We start from the raw sequence: 20,777 nt of genomic DNA on the forward strand, positions 1-20,777 counted from the left end.
AGGAGCACCTAGATTTTCGTTCACTGGAAAGTCCCTGCATATTTTGATGGGCTCGATAAAAGCCATGAAGAATTATGCCATCCAAGCTCATATGTTCCTATCACCAACAATTTCAGATAAAAATTTGGTTAATCCGGGCCTGTAGCTTATACTTTATAAATAATCCCTCCGTTCAACAACATAAGAACATGTTTCTTTCTCTCTTTTGATGCAAAATAAAGCAGCTAAAAAACTTTTAAAAACATAAAGTGTGATTGTTAACATTAGCATATACAAAGCTCAACTTAATTTACATAAGAGGCAATGGGCAGGCCAACATTGTTGGATGAGGACGCATAACATGTACTTTATGGCCAAAACTGAACGGATCAGGTCAAGTAACCCATAAACACTATTCTAACTATGAAGTATGAAGTGACGTAGGCATTACCACATTAAAATATAGTTCCATAGCAATGCATGAGTTAAAAATGTCAAATCTCAAAGAAACTAACCATTTGCTGCAATTTGTGCCAAGCCTTAAGCATTACTGGCTCACTTTTGTGTTGTAACTACCAAATTTATCAAGTATCAAGTTGTCACGTATGATATCCCTGCAAAAGTTGGAAAAATATACATCATGCACTTGTATAACGGGATGTAAAAAGAAGGTGTTGTAATAACCTATGAATATAGTTATGTTTATGAACGGACTCAATTAGCCCAGAACAGCTTCACCTACATAAAATCTAACTTCATTTTCAGTTATCATATCCTTTCACAATAATAAAGTTATCATATGCTTTCACATCATCAGGTAGATATTGGGTAAAGATATTCTTCATGTGAGCCATCTATCTTTAGATATGTTCAGCTATATTGTTCATTTCAAAATCAAAACCACTTACCGCCAACAAATTTCACAAAAGTAACATTTAAAAGGTCGTTTCTACTATTATGAAGCCATCTCCTGGTTTATAGCAACTTATAACCTTCAAAAGAGTAGACATGATAATCTAGCAAGCTTTTTCAAACCCAGCTTAAATACCTATTTATTCGTTATAAACTAATCAACCCATAAAAAAAATGCTTTTCCATAATTAAATTTAACTAAACATACCCAATGGTTTGTATCAAGCATAAGCTAAATAACCCGATATATCTAATGCATCACTAAACTTATCTGTAAACCTCTGCTCAAATATGGACATATAACGGAATAAACCCAATGATTCATATTAATCGTCTATATTTTCTCTTCTTTTGTAGGGAATTCACCACAACCAGCATATTAAATCTCATTCTAATTTCCAATAACCATTCTTTTAACGAAAATGTAACATAAAATCATCTTACTACTACTGCAAATCTTAAATTGGCAAATAAAAGTTACTACTAATATTACCAACCTCGAGTTATTCCTTGGTAACATTTATCTCTGATGTAACTTTGTCCAACTGCAAATATTCATTCAAACATTTTAGCAAACACTTCATACGTACATAAATAAAACATGTCAAAACTACAAATTTCTTATAAAAATAGAACAAAGAAAGTACTCAGCAATGGTACTGGTGTCTTTCCTACTAATTTTTCACCTGAAATCTTGGTTAAAAAAACAAAAATCTTTCACCTGAAATCAGCGAAAGAGCATTAACCCCATTTTTTTCTCAAGAAAACCCTAATACTAATTTTTCTATTGGGTTCAAAATCGAACACCAACTATTTTCCGGCTGAACATAGCCAAGAACTCATGATACAATATTAACAACATGAATTATACATTCAATAACATCGATCTATATACAAATAAATAAGAGAAATGATGATAATGTAATGAAAGAAGAGAGTAACAAATAGAGAAACACTAACCCTATAGAGTGAATAAATTTGCAGATGCAGTTAGGTAATTGTTGATCGAATCCAATCAAAAAATTAGTTACCTGCAAAATTATTGCCGTTATTAAATCTATAACTAATTAATAATACAATACAAATTTATATTTAATAACAATTTTTGGGAAAATAATGAAAATCATGATCAGTATAATAAGAGGTTGAATATATGGAAATTTAGAGTGGGTATATGATATAGATTTAGAAAAGGAGGGGAGATCTTTATGCCGCCAAGCCTATAGAAGACTATAAGACTTCCCACTTTAATGTTTACACCATCATTCTTTTAAGTTTTTATCATTCTTCATTAGTAAATGCATTCGGGTGTAACAAACCAGAATTAATGCAGCACTTTCAATTTAGAAGCTTAAAGGACCAGCAACCATACATATATACATGTCGATGTATCAATAACAATATTAAAAACACACCATCACATAATAATTGCAAAACTTCATGCGCATCATTATCTTAAATATGAACTGGTTACAAAGAAATATACCCCTCCAAATTAACATTAACCTTATTAATGTAATCCTTAATTAATATCATAAAGAGGGATCAAACCTCCTTCAAGCTCCAATTTTATATGCATATAGATTCCATTATAAATGTCATTCTAACCAAGAAGTCAGAAGCCTAATATATACCATGACACAAGCAAAATAAACGAAAAAATTTCTAAATATGAGAATCAAACATACGAATAAAGTTAAATTTATGTTTGATCCAAGTTGCTTGAGAAATAACAATAGAAAAAGAAAAAGTGGAGACTTTCGCAGAGTAAGCCAGTGATTTAAAAATAGAAAGTGCCACGGAGTCCTGGTCGCATGCAAACAAGAAAACACCATCATACCATTACTTGCTGCTAAGATTAATTGCTATAAGAATATAATCCGACCTATAGAAGCGAAACGAATAGTGATATATCTGCAACATTAATTATCCATCTACAACAATTTAACAAAGACATGGGTCGTCGCAATAGCGCTTAAAGTTGGTGTGACATATGTCGTCTTTATTATAGGTCCAATTCTAATAGCAAAATTCTCAATCCTTATAGAATACCTAATGTCCGATAATAACATAGTACATTCTAATATGATGTCGCAAGATTTGAAGAATGATTCTTTTTCGTTGTACCAACTTGAAATTTTCAATACTCAAAGTCAAACTATACCTACATATTGTATGACATTTTGGGGTGATATGATGCTGCAAGATTTTATATAAAAAAAATCATATAGTGGTTAGATGTTTATTTAAGTGTCCAATAAATTAAAAATTAAGTTATTAACTAATATTGTTTACTTATTAGACTTTGATTCTCAATTATGTGGATCGAGTTGCACTTTTCAACATGGTATATATATATATCTTTCAAGTACATCCTTGGAGACTTTGTTTACCCCCCACCTCCCACGTACATAAAAAATGGAATTATTACATTAAAAGTCTCGTGTCTCACTTCAAAATAACATATGAATACATATTGAAGCAATTTATAAAACAAACACACACGATTTGACTAATTAAACACATCATAGTAATCACCTACAAACACTAATTATAGATAGACATGATGCACATAACACAAAAGTCACGAATGAAACAATTAACACAACATGGTTATCATGGTCTACTGGTTAAGATAAGTTTATAATATTTATAAAATTCTTTATATATTTTATGAATTTATTTAGGTTTAGAGAGAACTTTTTTAAAAAAATATGCATTTAAAATTTCATACACTTAATTTTACTCATCTTATTGTGAAAACTATTTGAATATTCTATGTTAGAAATCTACACCATACTAAAACACAAATCAACCATATTTAGAAGGGATTTAATAAAGAAAAGGAAGAAAAAGTTGGTTGTCCGTGATATGAACTCACAATTGGGCCCCATAGATTCCCGTTAATCACTTGATCGGTCTCCCTCTATATTTCCGACAATAATAAATTTCATCACGTCTCCCCTACAAATTAATACTATATGCGTGATATTAATTATCATGGGTGAAAAAACTAAAAAGTAGTCAAAGTTAGTTATAAATAAAAAATATATTAGTTTATAGATGATGAACCTCCATTGTTAGACAGCCTTTGAACTTATTAAAAGTTACATGAAATAAATGATATTATAAAAAACAAATTATTGTTAGAAGCCTATAGTTTTGCTATATAACAAAATAAAAAAGCTTTTTACTTTCTTATATACGATAACAATTAAAAACCTCCGTTCAAACCAAGACATTCATTATTCACTAAACCATTTCACCTAAACATCTTCTTATCTTATGGTAAATGTCTGTTTCTTTGCATCAATTGCTTCAACACATACATTTTGATATCATCTATTATGACTATTTTTTATGTAAAGCTCATCATATAAAGTTTGTATATTCTTCGGTTATTAGAATTTACAAGTTTGTTATTTATATATGAAAAGATTAATGATTATTTAATATTAGTTTAATATATTTAAACTGATATCATAGATTCATTGATATGTTCATATATATTAATTTTATAAATTATTATACAATTAATTTAGTTAATTATTTAAATGGATATTTAAGTAATAACTTTTCAAATAAAAAAAATAAATTTTAGATGTTATATTAGGAAATGACAAACCATTTTTTTCCCAAACATTCAGTCGATGTGTGACTTCAAAGAAACCTGAAATTTTACCGTATGATGGTGAAACCTTGCGCGTACCTTAGATAATGAGATGTTGACCATGGACCGTTATAAGTATTTAGAGGAAAAAACCTTAAAACTTGTCATTCCTAAAAAACGATCTGAATGTCCCTAACCAGATCATTGACAAACCATTATTAATCAATTGAAAAAAATAAAAACCTTAATTAATATGTAGTACTCGTATTATAAAATAATAAAATAAATAATAAAAGAGACACCTCTGGCTCAGTGTCTCTATACACTCATACCTTCCTTCTAAGTCATCCAAGGCACCATTTCACATTTTCACTCTTCACTTTCTCTCTCTCTCTCTCTAACCCACCACCTCCTCAAATCATCAGAACATTTATACATATACATACAAACCCAATGTCTCTATATCCCATATAAATGTTTTAAATAACAAGACAACAAAAACCAAGATCACACAAAATATGGAATTGGGAACAGCAACTCCAGCACCAAATTCCAAACCCCCACAAATCTCAGAAATGTTTTCAAAATTTGCAATTGCATTCAAAGCTAAAACCTTTGAATTCTTCACTGAAGAAGAAGAACAAGAATCCTCCGCCGCCGTCTCCGCCGCCGTTTCTGACAACGAAGATGGTTTCACTCTTCTTGATTCCACTGAAGATTTCATCACTGATCAGAAAGTTATCATTATCAAACCTGATACAAGTTTGACTTCCAAAAGTCAAAATCAAACTGAAAGTCAAAATCTTGATTCATGTCATTTTTCACCTTCAATCATTCAGCCCTTCAATACCCAGTTTGGTAATTATCTAATTTCATCTGTTTTTGCTGTTATTTCATCATTTGAAGCTTCTTATCTTCAGTTACAAACAGCCCATGTGCCTTATGATGAAAAAGGGATTATCTTTAATGATAAAGCTTTAGTTAATCAACTGCATAAATTATATGAATTTAGAGGTTTATATATAGATTCAAGAAAAAACCCAGATTTTAGGATTGAATTTACTTCTGGGTCTTGTTTAGAAGCTCAAGTTAATGAGAATCAAAACAAGTTAAGAGCTTTAGAGACTATGTTTAATAGGTTACAATCCGATATTGATGGTAAAGATGATCATGTGTTGAAGTTGAGGAAGGAATTGAGCGAAATCGATGACTTCAATTCGAGGTTGTCAGTTAAGTTGTCGAAAATCTTGAAACCCCCAAATGGGTTTTTGCCTACAGTTAGGGTTTTTGATTCTATGTTGCGGGATGCTTGTCGATGTTGTCATCGGTTTACAAAGCTTTTGGTTCAGTTGATGAAGAAAGCAGGGTGGGATTTGGGTTTGGCAGCTAGTTATGTTCATCCGAATGTTAATTATCTGAAAACGGGGCATAATCGGTATGCGTTTTTATCGTACGTGTGTTTAGGTATGTTTCAAGGGTTTGATAGTGATGGTTTTGGTGTGGATGGGAATGAAAGTTGCGGTGATATTTCGATGGAGTTATTTGAGCATGTGTCGGTTAATCCATTGGAGACTTTGAATAAGAACCCTGGTTTTCCTTTTTCAAAGTTTTGTGAAAGAAAGTATAACGAACTTGTGCATCCGACGATGGAATCTTCAATATTTAAGAATGTGGATATAAAGAAGGAGGTTTTGGATTCATGGAGGTCTTTAAGCGTTTTTTATGATGCTTTCGTTAATATGTCTAGCTCAATTTGGTTACTTCATAAACTGGCTCATTCGTTTACTCCACCAGTTGAGATCTTTCAGGTGGAAAAAGGGATCAACTTTTCAATGATTTACATGGAAGATGTAACAAAAAAAGGTGCATATCATGATATAGGGGTATCGAAGGTGGGATTTACAGTGGTACCAGGGTTCAAGATTGGGAAAACAATTATTCAGTCTCAAGTCTATCTAACTGGATCAATGCACACAAAATAAGAGTATTCTCAGCTGCTTGACCCCTATAGATATAATCTGATTGAATGTTAGAGTTTTGATCTTGCGGTTCATAAGTATAGTTTCCTGGTAATGTATTTATTCACATTTATTGTTTGGTTTTAGCTTCTTTTTGAGTGTTTAGTGTCATGTAGAGATTTCTGTACAGAAGTTCTTTGCTCTTTTCCGTCTTGAGTATGATGGAGTGATACTAAAGAAGATAACGACTTGTATGTTACTCCAAAGTTGTGAAGATATCATAGCAGTTTTCAATATCTTCTGGCTCAGTTTTTCTTCTTCTTATTTTTACCGAGATTGCGTTTTTGCAGTGAATAATGAACTGATAAAAAATTAGCGTGTTCTAGCTTCTTGTTAGTATTTGTGTAGCCTAAATGTGAATACTAGTCAGTTTTATAGATTTGTTCTATTTTGAAGTTACTACTACCTGAAAAAAAAGGCATTAATATATTAGTAATAATCAAGGAAAAAACTAGTTTCTTTTCCTATCTCAGTTAAAATTTTAATCAATGGCTTTAAAAGTCAAGAAACTAATATATGTTTCTGGGTGCTATTTTCCTTGTAAGTCAATAAATCTCATGAATTATGCAAGTCCCTTTGTGATTGTTCTCAAGTTATTGTAGTTTGATGCTGATTATTGAAGATAGTTGTGGGTTAAAACTTAGTTCTCTTTTTATGAACTTTCAGTTCGATTGTGAGTAAAAAAAGGGGAAAAAAAGTCACGAAATAGACCCTCAATTTGGTTACCAGGATTTTGATCTATGTTTAAACGAAGAATTTGTTTCGAAGATGCAGCCTTAGAGTAATTCACTAAACTAGTTACCAGGTATTTTTATGAACATTGATTTTGTTTAGGCTCTTTTAAGGATTTTTTCGTGATACCTTCATCATCTCATAATGATACCAGCCATCCATGTTGAGCTATATTAATAGTTGTAGATATTTACCAGGTTTCGTCTTTGTTGACATGTAACAACAGTCGGTCACATTTTATAATATGTATGAGATTGGTAGAAGTAATAACTTGGTTACTAGCCATTCTGTTTTTCGCTGTTCTTGGTTGTGCAAGTGTAAGTTTTTGTGTTAACCTGCTTTGCATATGGTTTAGAGATATATGGTTTAGAGATATGCGGGTCAAGCTGAACGCTTTTAATTTCAAAATATAGATTGAAACAATCTGATATTCATCTATTTTATTTATCACTCGACTCTGTTTCTGCTGATAGTTGATCGAAAAGGTAAGAGAGGGAGAAGGTAAAGAGCAGAAGAAAACAAAAGATGTCAGAGTTGGTTGATGGTGGTAAGTCAGAGATAGGAGGTGCCAATCCTCAAGGAAAGCAGGCAAGCAAAACTTTTGCCTAAAACTGGGCAAACTGGACCATGCACACCCCTACTTTAAACCACTAGGGATCTCTCATATTGGTGAGTCTGGGTAATAATGATTAAAGGGTATTCTTTTGTTAACACAAGGTTTGTTCCTGAATTTGAAATTGGTGGTCGTTTTAGTACTGGTCTCGGCTATTGGTTGATATCCTGGTTCAGCCAACTCTATTTTGATAGAAATGTACTTATATGAATGCCTTTTATGGGGTTTCCCTTGAAATCTGGTTGAGGGCGATGAGTCGAAATCATTTCGTATACTGGTTGCAGATAGTTTATCTAACGTTGTTAGTTTTCATTATGCAATTTCATGTTAGGTAAATTCAGTGTTATAATTCAAGCTTTACTAGAGTTTGTTATGCATTGGACCCCCTTTTGTTTGTTGGTAAGCTTCTCTCATGGAAACTTGGAAAGCATGTCAAGGTTTAGGTGACTTTTGACCATTGTTTAGAAATCCCGACCGACCATATCCATTTTTTAAAAATCGGTCCTGTTCCATATAAAGTGTTTGAAAAATAATTGTAGATGGCAAGGATCGAAACAGCGACGTGGGATACAAAGATAATCACCTTAACATTAAACCTACTTATGTGGGTCAACCTTAAGCCTTCGTAGTTCTGTATTTCACATATATATAGACACAATCTGATAGTTTTCTATTTTGCTTATCATTCGACTTTGTTTCTCCCAATTGTGGATCGAATAGGAAAGACAGGAAGAAGGTAAAGAGCAGAAGAAAACAAAAGATGTTGGAATTGGTTGATAGTGGTGCTTTGAGCAACAATGATTAAAGGGTATTCCTTTTGTTCGCACAAGGTTTGTTCGGGAATCCTGAATTTGAATCGGTGTTTCAGTACTGGTTTCAACTATATGTTAATTTTCTGGTTTAGTCAACTCTACCTTGATAAAAAAAAATGTACTTGTATGAGTTTCTATTGTGGAATTGCTCTCGAAATCCGGCTGAGGGGAATGAAGCGGGATCATAGGTTGCAGATAGTTTATCCAACTTTGTTAGTTTTCATTTCTTGTTTTTGAGTATGAATCGGATCAGTATCTCTCAAGTCCAATTATAAGACAAGATGCAATTGCATGTTGGTGGAGACTTTAAATTTTAGGTGAATTCAGTGTTATCATCAAAGCTTTACTATAGTTTGTTGTGCATTGGGCCCCTTTTGTTTGTTTGTTTGTTTGTAACTTCTCTCATGGAAAAGCATGTCATTTGGTGTAAATTAATGACTACTGTCTTGACTAAACAGAAGTATGTATATTTTTCTGGCTATAAATATTCAGTGCAGAGTACAAATGGAAAATGTATTTTAGTTTTCTATTTCTAATTTTATGGAAAATATAAGTTATCCATATATAGATTATAAATAAAATTTTTGAAAATAAGTTCAAAACTAGAAAATATTATTTTGATTTTTTAAATAGAAAATATGTTTTACTATACTTGGTTAAGTAGCGGTGGGAGTAGGGCGAGACGGGGGTATGGGAGAGGGTGAGGGTAACGGGGGCAGAGATGGGGGCGTAGGATAAAGTTAATATAATTTGAGGTTTCTAAAAGTGAAAAACAATAAACGAGCGTTTTTTAATTCCTATTGAAATTTGAAAACAATGTTTTCTCTTAATTTGGAAAAGTTTTTTGAAAAACTATGATTTGATCCCATTTTCCTTTTTTTCTAGGTTTTTTTTCGAAAAACAAATATGGAAACAAAGGTGTTTTTTTAACTAAATGTGACCTTACTTTTTTACATCTCTTGCTGCTACTTGCTTCTAAAAGCTCTTCATATTATATACGCCAAGATATATCCCTCATATACAGGTTGTTCCCACGCACACAGATTGGTTAATCAAGTTAAAGGTACCTTACTTCTTGCAACTTATTATACTTAATTTTGTTTTGCCTTTTTAAAAGAAATAGAGGTCAGGTAGGTTATTAATAAGTAAAATTAGCTTAACAAATCACAATGGTATGTGAAATGAAGGTAGATTTCCAGTTTATGTCACTTTTATTCTGTTTCTGCTTATAGCTTTCATGGTATGTGGGGTAACCTCCTTTTTTTATTTCCCCCCCTTATGATTTGTTTACAAGAATTATTTGACTTTTGCACAAAAAGTGTTCGTTTACATGCCTAACTGTTTACAGGTTTTCCATGGGACATTTTCGTTTTCCCACTGAAACTTTCATCAAAATTCGGATACCTAAAAGCTAGTATATGAAAGGAGTTGGTTTCATGAGGAGCTTAATCAGCTTATGGCTGCTTAATGTTCATGCCATCAATGGTAGCAGCCTCAGCTTGTTTTGTACATTTCAACCAGTAATGCAGTCATGGGTGAGTAGTAATTTCTCTATTAACATATGATCTAACTATAAAATCTTCAATTAAAATGTCATGGGCACTTCCTTCGCTTCATTTGGGTCTTCTTATGCTCATTAGAGTCCTTATTTGTCTAAACACAGTACTTGGCTTACCTCTGATATCACAAGTTTGATTATTTTATGATTTGCAGGATTTAAAAATGCAACAGTATTCAGTTCAACTCGGATGGAATCTTAACTCCATCAACTTCATTTTGAAGAGGCTAGCTCCCAATATTTTGACAAATACCTTTTGCTGCATATGTTGAGTCATGTGAGATCAGTTTTTATGCATGTATGTATGTATATGTAATTGTATGTCTAACTGTTAATGATTATACATGTAAAGCTATATGGATCTTTGTTTATTGGATATGCGAAGGAGGTGAACTGATAACTGGATGCCAATAAATATGTCGGCTAAGCTTAGTTTTTTGGGAAAGGCCATCAGTACTACGAAGTATCGGTTGATATTAGTATGTATTGTAATGGTTGCTGAACAATAGGTTAAAATTTTTTGGTACAAGCAAGTCAGGGACAGCGGCTGCGCTTTGGTGTTGACCTTAGACATGAAATCCAACAAGATGTTGGAGTGAGCAACTGGGCTTTCATTGATGGATTATGTATTTTATGGAGCACATGTCCAACTTTAAAGAAAAGTTCTATTTTTGAAATTGAAGTATAGGATTTTGTTATGTATGGTTGTTATAGTCATTTTACTAACTTTGTAATATAATAGTTTTTAGCCTAACACAAATATGTTTCTATTATTTGCTATGTACACCCACCCATTTTCCAAAGTGCAAGTAAGATTATAAATAATGTATTGGTAGATTACTAGATTATGAATCTCAAAGTTCCAATAAACTGCATTTACAAGCAAGGATGAACCGAAAATCACAAGTTTGAACCGGGATCGGGACCGGTATTGATTTTTGATGGTTTTCGGGATTGGGACAGGGAAAAAACCCCACAACTACAGGATTTCCCGGTCCCGTCCCGGCCGCATTATTTGGAACGGGGACGGGTATCACATTTTTGGGATTTTCGGGACCGGCCCCATGCACATCTTTATTTACAAGCACTTCGTGGGTCTCCAAGTTCCAACTCATTCTGTTCGTGACTAAGGTTCGAAATTTTTTTGTTTCACACGTGGATATCACACACAAGTAATATATGTGAGAATTACGCACAGCTGAGAGCCCCGCTATGTATATATACTAGTCTTAGACCCCATTCAATGTATAGGTGATTTCACAACACAGGCTTATTTATCGTTTCAAATACTGTGTTGTTATGACAAAGTTAAAGAATATTTTACGACAGAATCATTTTTTAACGAATATAACAAATATATATGATATTATAGAAAAGAAATATATTGACTGAAAGAATATAGCATAATTTTATTCTAACAATCTTGTTTATTTAGTCTTTTTTTTTTTCAAAAGGTGTGAATTACTCACGAATATCGGTAGATTGCCTTACGTTGTGTTAACCAGACCCCGTTAAAGAGCCCCCTCACTGAATAGATCCCCAATTTAAACCCTGTGATGAGAAACCCCTATCAACCAAAGATCTGGTGTGAAATTAAATACATGTGGTCATCCCCAAATATTCGAACCCCTGACCTCTTGTAAAAAAAAAGCATCCTTGCCACTAGACCATTTGGTTGATTGAGATAAAGAAATTTTAGATGTTAAAACAGGTAATTATGGAATATTATAATGAGGAAAGAAAGCAACACCATTTATCCAACATATAAATAGCCTTCAAATTGTAACATACACCAAACGCAACACCCTTAAAGTCAGAGAAAGCCATAACCCTTAAAGCAACTTACAATTAAAGGTAGTGTTGCAGCCATAACCCTTGCAAGTGATAACATCTTCATAGTATTGTAAAGCATTTAAATAAGTCTCCAGCCTTCTACTTGTAACATACACCAAACGCTAAACCCTTAAAGTCAAAGCCATGCATAATCTGCAAAGTGAAAATCAAAACCTATGTGTCAAGATTCATCATAATTAGAGATAGCTCACTTCATATGCAGTTATATAAGTAACTTACGCTTAAAGTTACTTCTGAAGTCATAACCCTGGCAGCTGATCTTATCATGATAGCCTCTCCAATAGAGCTCAGTACTCCTAGGATTAGACCAACCATCTGCATGAAATATATAAGGAGGATTAAGATTAAAATCAAGTGGATCTTATTGTGTAGGAAACACAAATGAACTAAAGTAACCCTACTCTTAACAAAAAAAAATTGAACAAAACAAAACAAAATGAAATGGAAAGTTATCGAGTTGATGTTGAACTAACCTGGGGTACTCCTTTCTTTCCAAGCTTTTGGTGTTTGCAACCGAATCTGCCTATAAAGCATGTTGCATATACCTATTGTAACAACACAGTGCAACAATTGTCTATAGATACTGGATAAAGAAATAAAAACCATGGTCATTCAAATGTTGTAACTTTTCACGCCTAGAACTTCTAATGATTGTATACAAAATCAAAATGTTTATAACTCCAAACTTATCCTATATTATACTATCTATAAAATGAATTTCAAATGCCGTTGCATCATGTATGTGTGTGTGTGTGTGTAATATCATTTTCAAGGAGTTGCTAGGATACCTTTGATAGACTTGTACTGTTTTTCCAGATATATCAACTCTGCCACCACTTTGCCTTTCTTCTTTTTACCTGGATGCACAACACATAAAGTGGCAACAAAAAAAAAAAACATAATCTAATGGGTGATAAACCCACTTTAGCCTGCTACTTGCTACTTAATAATTACTCGAGAAGCCTTTGAGCACTTTTAGATTAGATTACATAAGATTTATGCTATCTTAGATAAAGATTCGAGTAGTTGATTAGGTTACAAGTATTCTTTTAAAGAAAATCTTAATAAAGGGTAGTTAAGAAGTTGTAATTTTCTCTTGAACAGAGAGAGAGAGAGTTGTTTCACCACTGCAAACTAAAACCATTAGCTTGTTCTGTTTAAAACGCTAAACACGATCTCATGCATTGTTTATTTGTATAAGAGACCAATGGTATAGAATCAATGTGGTCCGTACAAGCGAATAAAACAAGGAACTCGATACAATACGAGATTCTTTACAAGAACTGCATATGTGCTATTACGGGCTAAAACCTAATTCTTATTTATGATTGCATCACCTTACTAGCATGAATAGGCCGGCTCAACTGTTTTGGTGCCTCTAGGCCGAACTAATTTTTGGAGCCTTTTCTTAAACTCTCCACAAAAATCCTCTTCCTTTAACCGGACCCAGAACCGGAACTAATAAGCTTGTAAATGGCAGAGTTAAAAAATATTTATCTACCTTTCTTTTTTAACAGCATTCTATTCCTACTTCTAAATTACACGTTTACCTGGAAACCAGGACACATAGGGAGAGATGATGGAGTGGTTGTTCATGTTCACATAGGGAAGCAGGCTGTAACTTTTAAGGTGGCCTTGTTTTAATTGTTGGTCTCTCTTAAAAAACTCGATAATATTTTCAGCACACTGGCACTAAAATTGGAGCCCTTGACTAATTAGGGGCCTTAGGCACTCACCTAATACACCACAACTATAAGGCCGGCTGTGGGCATGATCAGGACAATGATTTAAAAAGCCTACCAGGCTTAGAATTATTAGACGACTCAAAACAATATATGCATGGTATTATTAAGCCACACGGCTACGCATCTAGGTTATGATTAAGAAAAAAAGACGACCATCCAAGAAATTTGCGAGGGAATGTAAATAACCAAATCACTGATGAACATATATATTATAATATGTTTAGCGAGTGGAATTTCAGATTTGCAATTTAAAAATCATCAAAGGGGGGACTAGAACCTTGTAACAATTTGTGTGTTTTTTCCAACTTGATCTCTAAGTCTTCTTTCACAGCTGCACATAAAGCGACACAAACCCAATGTTGATGAAAGGTACAAATCAAATTTTTATTCTAATGTGGAAACCAAATAAAGTCTGGCTCATATCTGGGAAACTAACCTTTCATGTTCTTGTACCTATATTTTAGGAAATTCAAGCGAGACAACTTCAAAGCTATCTTACCTGCATACCAAAAATAAGAAAGAAAAAAACTTGTAATCAATGTCAGGTATAGTGATGGCAAGATGGGTCACGACTCAAATATGTGTTGGGTACAATAAGCAATTCACCATGTTGTTAGCATTTGAATTCCGTTTAAAGGAAAACTTGTAAGTAAAAGTATTGCACTTGTAAGTAAAAGTGTTTCATGTTTTCAGCACAAAAAAAAATATACATACAGGTTAATTATGGTCTTGTAGGAATGTGATGAACCAAATCTAGATACAAGATTTATACTCCAAATATATAATAATCACATACCTGTCGGTTTATGGTTGGTAAGACGGAAACTGACCAAAGTCATCCTACCATCAAGAGCATAGCATACTACCATGGTTCTGTAAACACTGACAATGCCTTCTTCAATGGCCTCTATGTCCATGAAAAAGAAATGCGCAGGGGTACAGAGCTCCATAGTCACGTATTTGCAATCCATAACCTCAGCAAAACGGAGGTTTTTGTTGTTGTCCTTCTTAACATACTAACAACAGTAAATTTGTTTATATATAAATTGATGAGCAAAAAGAGTCCAATTGTAAAAAACATGTTGAAAGAAAGCATACCGCCTCAATGATCTTGTTGAAGGCAGAAACGGCAAAGTCACGAATAACAGAGACAAAGGGATGATCAAGTTCAAGTGGCCATATTCCTTTCCCCACGGTATCGGGCAAGTACAACTCCAGGCTGCCAGAGACGAGAAATACGTTATATAGAACAACATTTATGACATTTACATCGGTGTGTGAAACCATGGATGTATGTGTATATATGTAAAGCCACAAGGACAGAGGTGACGGATTATGCTATGTATACCCTCCCCTTGTCGAGCCTTTTAAACTCGAGCCAACTTTTCTGGTCTTCTTCTTTCAAGGGAACTTCTGTGACATGCGGACGCTTGACTGATCTCATCTCTGAATCACGATTTCCTGAAATATGAAGTTGAAGGGAAAATTTACCAAGTTAAGATCCATGTGTAAATGTGCTGACTCATATATGAACAAACACATGTTGTATTCAAAGACGGAGTCCTCTAGCTTTAATCCAACAATCCCAACACTTATACTCTTTACAGCAACGATCACAAAAATAACAATGGTCTTGAAACAAGGCACGATGGTAAAACCGTACGGACTCTAAACACCTATCTTTAGTCCTAAAGTATTCCCCTTCCCAACTTTCAAAAAACTTGTAAAAAAAATTAACAAATAGATATGTGAAATTAGTCTTCATAAAGTTAACCTTTCTAAATGAAAAACATGTATCCGCCTGGCAATCACTTTAATGTTTAAAGAAGCAGCCGGATCATGACATCATAACACTAAAAAAGCTTCGTACGTGAACTTTCGAAAGACAAGGTAGCTTCCCTGGCTCTTTAATTATCGACAGTTTTGGTCCAGCAACTGATTCTAAATTTGCAACTTGGGATGAAAATAGTCACAAGTGAATGGACATGTTCCCATGTGATTGTAGTGGTTCTCCCGTTTCATATAAGCCTGCAGAATAGGCAGTTCGGGTCGTGTTTGGGTAACAGGTCAAAACAGGCGGGTCAGAACGGGACACGTCAAATCAGGTAAATTCTAGAACCAGGTCACAACGAGTTGGGCTACGTAAAACCATTACTTTTCTTCTTCTGTTTGAACTTAAAAAAAGGTAATTGGATGGAAACCCCCTGATCCCATGTACCATTTGGTACCCACTAATCCCCCAGTCAGGCTAGTGTCCAAGTGAATCTCAACCACTTGATAATCCCCTAATTATCTCAAGTTTGCCTTTTGCAAGAGTCTAACCCAGGACCTCTACTAGAAAGTGCCTTTTGCAAGAGTCTAACCCAGGACCTCTACTAGAAAGTGGCGGCTGGTGGCCACATGGTTATAACTCTTAATAAAAAACTTATTATAATTTGATAAATAATAATTTCATATTTGATATTACAGGAACTGATAAAGATTAATTATTACTTATGAAAATTTATCATCAAAATTTCTGGGTTTTTTTTTAGCAGCACCTACTTACCCAATCACCCATGTATGAACCATTCGACCCACTTCAGAAACTATTTATACTCGAGAGTATTTTTCATCTACGATTTTTTAGGTTCAAACTTTTATCAGAAACTTGTTTAGAGGGAGTTATTAACATTGCACAAACATAGAAATTTGAATACATTAAGGGGTTAGGATGAACCTTTAGATACTCCCTTTAGTTCTTGATAGATTTGAAACGTAGTTCGGCCTTCCCCAACTGAACATACTGGAATAAAAAAAAAAGATGGAAAAACTCATCAGCCGAGTATCTACAAACTTGTTTGGCTTGTTGACGGAAAAAGGGAAAACAAAAAAACCTTTCATTTTTGTTCTCAAACTGTCCCTTTTGGCTTTTATCAAAGCTGCAAATAGAAGAATGACACATACCAAATTATAATGCAACTGAAACCTAATTCGAACATGATGAACACAATAACTATACAATGCTGATACAACAACAAATAAAATAAAACTAACCTTCCATTGGGTTCACACGTGAAGTATATATATATATATATATATATAATATATAAATATTAAAACAATAGTTATCGCTTCTAGCCCGGATTCTGACTTAGAGGCGTTCAGTCATAATCCAGCGCACGGTAGCTTCGCGCCACTGGCTTTTCAAGCATTTTAAAGTCTTTTACTATTTAAAATTATTTTTAAAAATTACCACATAGGTCTTTATCCTATGTGACATCTCTATATTTTTTTACAATATATAAATCTACAAAATTATATTATCTAAAACTATTAAATTAAAAAAAAATAAAATCTATATATAAACAAAATCTTACAAAAATAAAAGTAAAAAATCACATTCTATATCATAATAGAAACCGTATACATTTAAAATCTATTTTTAAAACTGAAAAATATTTGGTTTTCAAATTATTTATTTCTTAATTTTACTATCCAATATAACTAACATTATATATCACATTGTAATATAGTTTTTTATCCTTTTCGTGGTAGTGATTTTACGTTTTATAAAAACTATTATCAATTACTAGGTGAATTCAACGTAATTTGAATCATAGGTTTGTTCTTTATAATCTAATTATAATTTGAATTTGGCTTCTAACTATATCTAATTAAAGCTTTTCAACTTTTACGAATTTTATTATTTGATGAAGTAAGTTTTATGAAACTATTTTCTTTGAAAGAGTGTGATGAAATTCTATTAAGTCACATATCACTTTGCAAAAAATAAAAAATCGTTATGATTTTACATTACATTTACATTTTAACTTCATTTTATGTTCATTAGTATTACATGAAGTATAATATGTGATAGTTCATATGAATATTTGATAATGTATGTTTTTATATAAATGCAAAGATTTTCATAAATAATAAGAGTTATATTTTGAATTTATCTATTTCAATAAATGTAAAAATTTTCATTTAATGATAATATAGATTTATATGTACATGCCTAAATAATGTATAGTTGTTAAAAGTTATTATAAATATTCATATAACTAAAAAAACATTTTTAAATAACCGCACATTGTGCGGCTAAAAGACCTAGTATATATATATATATATGAGGAAAGAGAATATGTGGTTATCTTGTACCTAAGCTTGGGTATAGAACCCTTCACATGTCAATTTTTTAAACCATAAAAATCATAGGGGCCTGATTTATTTATTTTACAACAAATATTAAAAAATTAATATGTGAGGGGATCTATACCCAAGCTTGGATACATGATAGCCATATATTCACTTTTCCCTATATATATATATACTAGGTATTTTACCCCGCGCGATGCGCGGCTAGTTAAAAAAGTTATTTTATGCATTAGTAAATAGTTAATCTACAGGTTTATCTAGTGGAAATCAATTATGTTATAGTTCATGCCTTCATGGTTAATTCCTGAAACATTCTGATTACCTTTTATCTTTTCTGACATCACAATCGATATCACAGTCACTTAACCTTCTTTGGTGAACAATTAATAATTAATAACTCAATTAATCTTAAAATTACATGTTTTTGTTAAATCAATTTGAGAACTTACACAACAGTTAATTCAACCATGATAACAGTTAATAATTAATAAGTCAATTAATCTTAAAATTACATGTTTTTGTTAAATCAATATGAGAACTTACACAACAGCTAATTCAACTATGATATACTTGTAAAAAACAGTTTAAAAAAATAAATTAATGAATTAAAAACTTACAGATTTCGAGCAAAAAAGAGATACGGAAGGAGAAGATAATTTCAAAAACTCTTGATCGATATATATATATATATATATATTTAAGATGAACATTGATGTATTTTTTGCGTAAATGATATCATATTCTTAATTATGAAGATTTGAATTCCTATAATATAAGGGTTTATATAATTTGAAAGATTAGATCTTATGACTTTTTTATCATGAAATAATGAGGAAAATGTATGAGAATGACACATAAATTTTAATCCTAGGTGGCATTTTTATAAAATAGGTTTTATTTTTTAGACCCTTTAAAATCCTTAGGATTCTTACTGTTTTAATAATTATATAGATATCTGTAAAATAAAAGCAATTAAAAGTAAAATTAGGGGCTTTATATATACATAGCAACAACATAAAGTATTAGCTTACCGGTGTCAGCCGGTTGCAAAGAAGAAAACTCTTCCCTTAATGATTATTACCCGTATTATTTTACTTCTTATTTTATTATTATTGTATTTAATTACTAGATCATGAACCCGTGTAACACGCGGGTAATATATTAAAGGAAAATGATAATGACAGCCCTAAGGGCTGTCACTAACAACATATTACATGCTTAAAAACTTGTACATTATATATTAAATATCGCCCCCTGATTTTTCTAACAGCAAGGTACAAGTTTTAATGCACAAAATTAGTTTTTACTGACAACTCTAAGGGCTGTCATTAACAAAACCCTATATTAAATACAGTAATAATAATTATTATTATAAAATAAAATATCTAAAATATTGATTTATTTTGATGATTGGATGGATGATAAGACATATACCTTTATACCTTACAATATATGTATATTGTAATCTACTAATAATATTAAATCTATCTCTTTGTATATAGCATTTTAAAGTGTTTTCAAATTATTTATATTATGTTCTATTATTATGGACTATATAACTAATAACTAAGCCTCTTACTAAAATTAGCCCAGGAAAAAAAGGTTGAATAATCTTCATCTTCGGAGTGTAGCCGGGAGAAGAAGGTCCTCACATTGATAATTTGATATATATATATGTGTGTGTGTGTGCGAAAATGATATATTATAACCCAAAAACAGCAAGAACATTTATAAAATTTTCTTCAAAATGAAAATTAAAATGGTATTTTAGTAAAATCATTAATCATAAACTGTATAATTGCTTACAGATATTCATATGACTATTTACGTATGTATATTTGATCACTAACTGTCTTATGAAATTTTTATTTATAAAATATCCGCATAGATGGCTATATATGTATATTTGATCACTAATTGTCCCATGAAACATTTATTTTAAAAAATATCTTAGCCATCATGCCTTTGTCATAAATTAACATGCGTTACCAATAGCTTACGGGTTACACCTTTTGAAATTAAAAAAAAAAACAACTATTTTTGGAATGAATTAATTAAAAAGAGAATGAAAAAAATGAAATAAAGAAATAAAATAAAATAAAAACTAGCTAAAAGAGTAAAAAATTTAAAAGGAACCTTCACTGTATTCCCTCTTTAAGATACCTTCTCTTTTTGATATATATATATATATATATGGGTTGGGTATTGTAAAAAAATTATTAAAGTAAAACAAATAAAGCAAGATTTTGACTCTTGGATCATGGTGAAATTGGTGCATGAAAATTCACATAGCAATTGATATACGATGATTTTCATAATGCACAGTGATTATCACTGAAGAAAAATCTATTGTTTTATTTGTTTTACTTTAATAGTTGTTTTATTTTACCTAAAACCTATATATATATATATATATATATGGGTGAGATATTTTGAGACCACCTCTTATTTTAGGACCAACTAGGACCATTGATTTTTGTACACCATCATCATCTACTACAATATACAAGACTTTTTTGTAAAAACACTAAGATTTTCCGGCAACGGACCCACCAGAAAATCATGGGTAAGTTATGTGTAAGTTAACTTATACCAGAAAAACAGTGAAGGCACCATTGATAGAGGAACTAAAATTCATTGGCGAATACCACCTGGGCAAATTGGTGAATCGCTTCCAACATGGATCACTCGTGATGCGATTACCATGTACAGGAAAAAAAAAATGATATTTCAAAAGTAAATTATTAGTTTTGACAAAATAAATGTCTATCGATTATCATTATTATTATTATTATTATTATTAT

The 20,777-nt window shown here is 32.0% G+C and overlaps 2 protein-coding genes and 1 long non-coding RNA gene across 6 annotated transcripts; 1 reads left to right on the forward strand and 2 right to left on the reverse strand.

Annotated features, from left to right (window-relative positions):
• Positions 1-494: 494 nt before the first annotated feature.
• Positions 495-2,235, reverse strand: LOC122590736. Its single transcript, XR_006322590.1, has 4 exons — positions 2,211-2,235; positions 1,852-1,922; positions 1,389-1,436; positions 495-593 (listed from the first exon to the last, which is right to left on the reverse strand). It is a non-coding gene; the product is annotated as an uncharacterized LOC122590736 (long non-coding RNA).
• A 2,615-nt stretch (positions 2,236-4,850) lies between these two features.
• Positions 4,851-10,605, forward strand: LOC122590643 (protein GRAVITROPIC IN THE LIGHT 1). Of its 2 annotated transcripts, XM_043762821.1 has the most exons (4): positions 4,851-6,570; positions 7,725-8,694; positions 10,025-10,211; positions 10,390-10,605. In XM_043762821.1, exon 1 carries the CDS (start codon positions 5,020-5,022, stop codon positions 6,481-6,483), a length of 1,464 nt encoding a protein of 487 aa, XP_043618756.1. In that variant the 5' UTR covers positions 4,851-5,019; the 3' UTR covers positions 6,484-6,570; positions 7,725-8,694; positions 10,025-10,211; positions 10,390-10,605. The 2 variants fall into 2 exon arrangements, with proteins under 2 accessions (XP_043618756.1, XP_043618755.1); XM_043762820.1 differs by lacking the exons at positions 10,025-10,211; positions 10,390-10,605 and having other exon boundaries at positions 7,725-9,181.
• A 1,322-nt stretch (positions 10,606-11,927) lies between these two features.
• Positions 11,928-16,881, reverse strand: LOC122593771. Of its 3 annotated transcripts, XM_043766217.1 has the most exons (12): positions 16,870-16,881; positions 16,710-16,754; positions 16,553-16,618; positions 15,182-15,294; positions 14,932-15,052; positions 14,630-14,849; positions 14,270-14,332; positions 14,111-14,164; positions 12,877-12,945; positions 12,562-12,633; positions 12,308-12,403; positions 11,928-12,220 (listed from the first exon to the last, which is right to left on the reverse strand). In XM_043766217.1, exons 6-12 carry the CDS (start codon positions 14,802-14,804, stop codon positions 12,204-12,206), a joined length of 546 nt encoding a protein of 181 aa, XP_043622152.1. In that variant the 5' UTR covers positions 14,805-14,849; positions 14,932-15,052; positions 15,182-15,294; positions 16,553-16,618; positions 16,710-16,754; positions 16,870-16,881; the 3' UTR covers positions 11,928-12,203. The 3 variants fall into 3 exon arrangements, with proteins under 3 accessions (XP_043622152.1, XP_043622153.1, XP_043622151.1); XM_043766218.1 differs by lacking the exon at positions 16,870-16,881 and having other exon boundaries at positions 14,630-14,840; positions 16,710-16,837; XM_043766216.1 differs by lacking the exon at positions 16,870-16,881 and having other exon boundaries at positions 16,710-16,837.
• Positions 16,882-20,777: the final 3,896 nt, after the last annotated feature.

This window comes from Erigeron canadensis, chromosome 3, assembly GCF_010389155.1.
Source record: "Erigeron canadensis isolate Cc75 chromosome 3, C_canadensis_v1, whole genome shotgun sequence".
Lineage (NCBI taxonomy): Eukaryota > Viridiplantae > Streptophyta > Magnoliopsida > Asterales > Asteraceae > Erigeron > Erigeron canadensis.

What these genes read in the sequence shown, in the direction of transcription:
- LOC122590643 (XM_043762821.1), top strand. Translation starts at nt 5,020, where the DNA reads ATGGAATTGGGAACAGCAACTCCAGCACCAAATTCCAAACCCCCACAA.
- LOC122593771 (XM_043766217.1), bottom strand. Translation starts at nt 14,804, where the DNA reads ATGGATTGCAAATACGTGACTATGGAGCTCTGTACCCCTGCGCATTTC. An exon ending in TAGGTACAAGAACATGAAAG is followed by an intron (nt 14,165 to 14,269) that starts GTTAGTTTCCCA and finishes CTTTATGTGCAG; the next exon opens with CTGTGAAAGAAGACTTAGAG. An exon ending in GAAAGAAAGGAGTACCCCAG is followed by an intron (nt 12,404 to 12,561) that starts GTTAGTTCAACA and finishes TATTTCATGCAG; the next exon opens with ATGGTTGGTCTAATCCTAGG.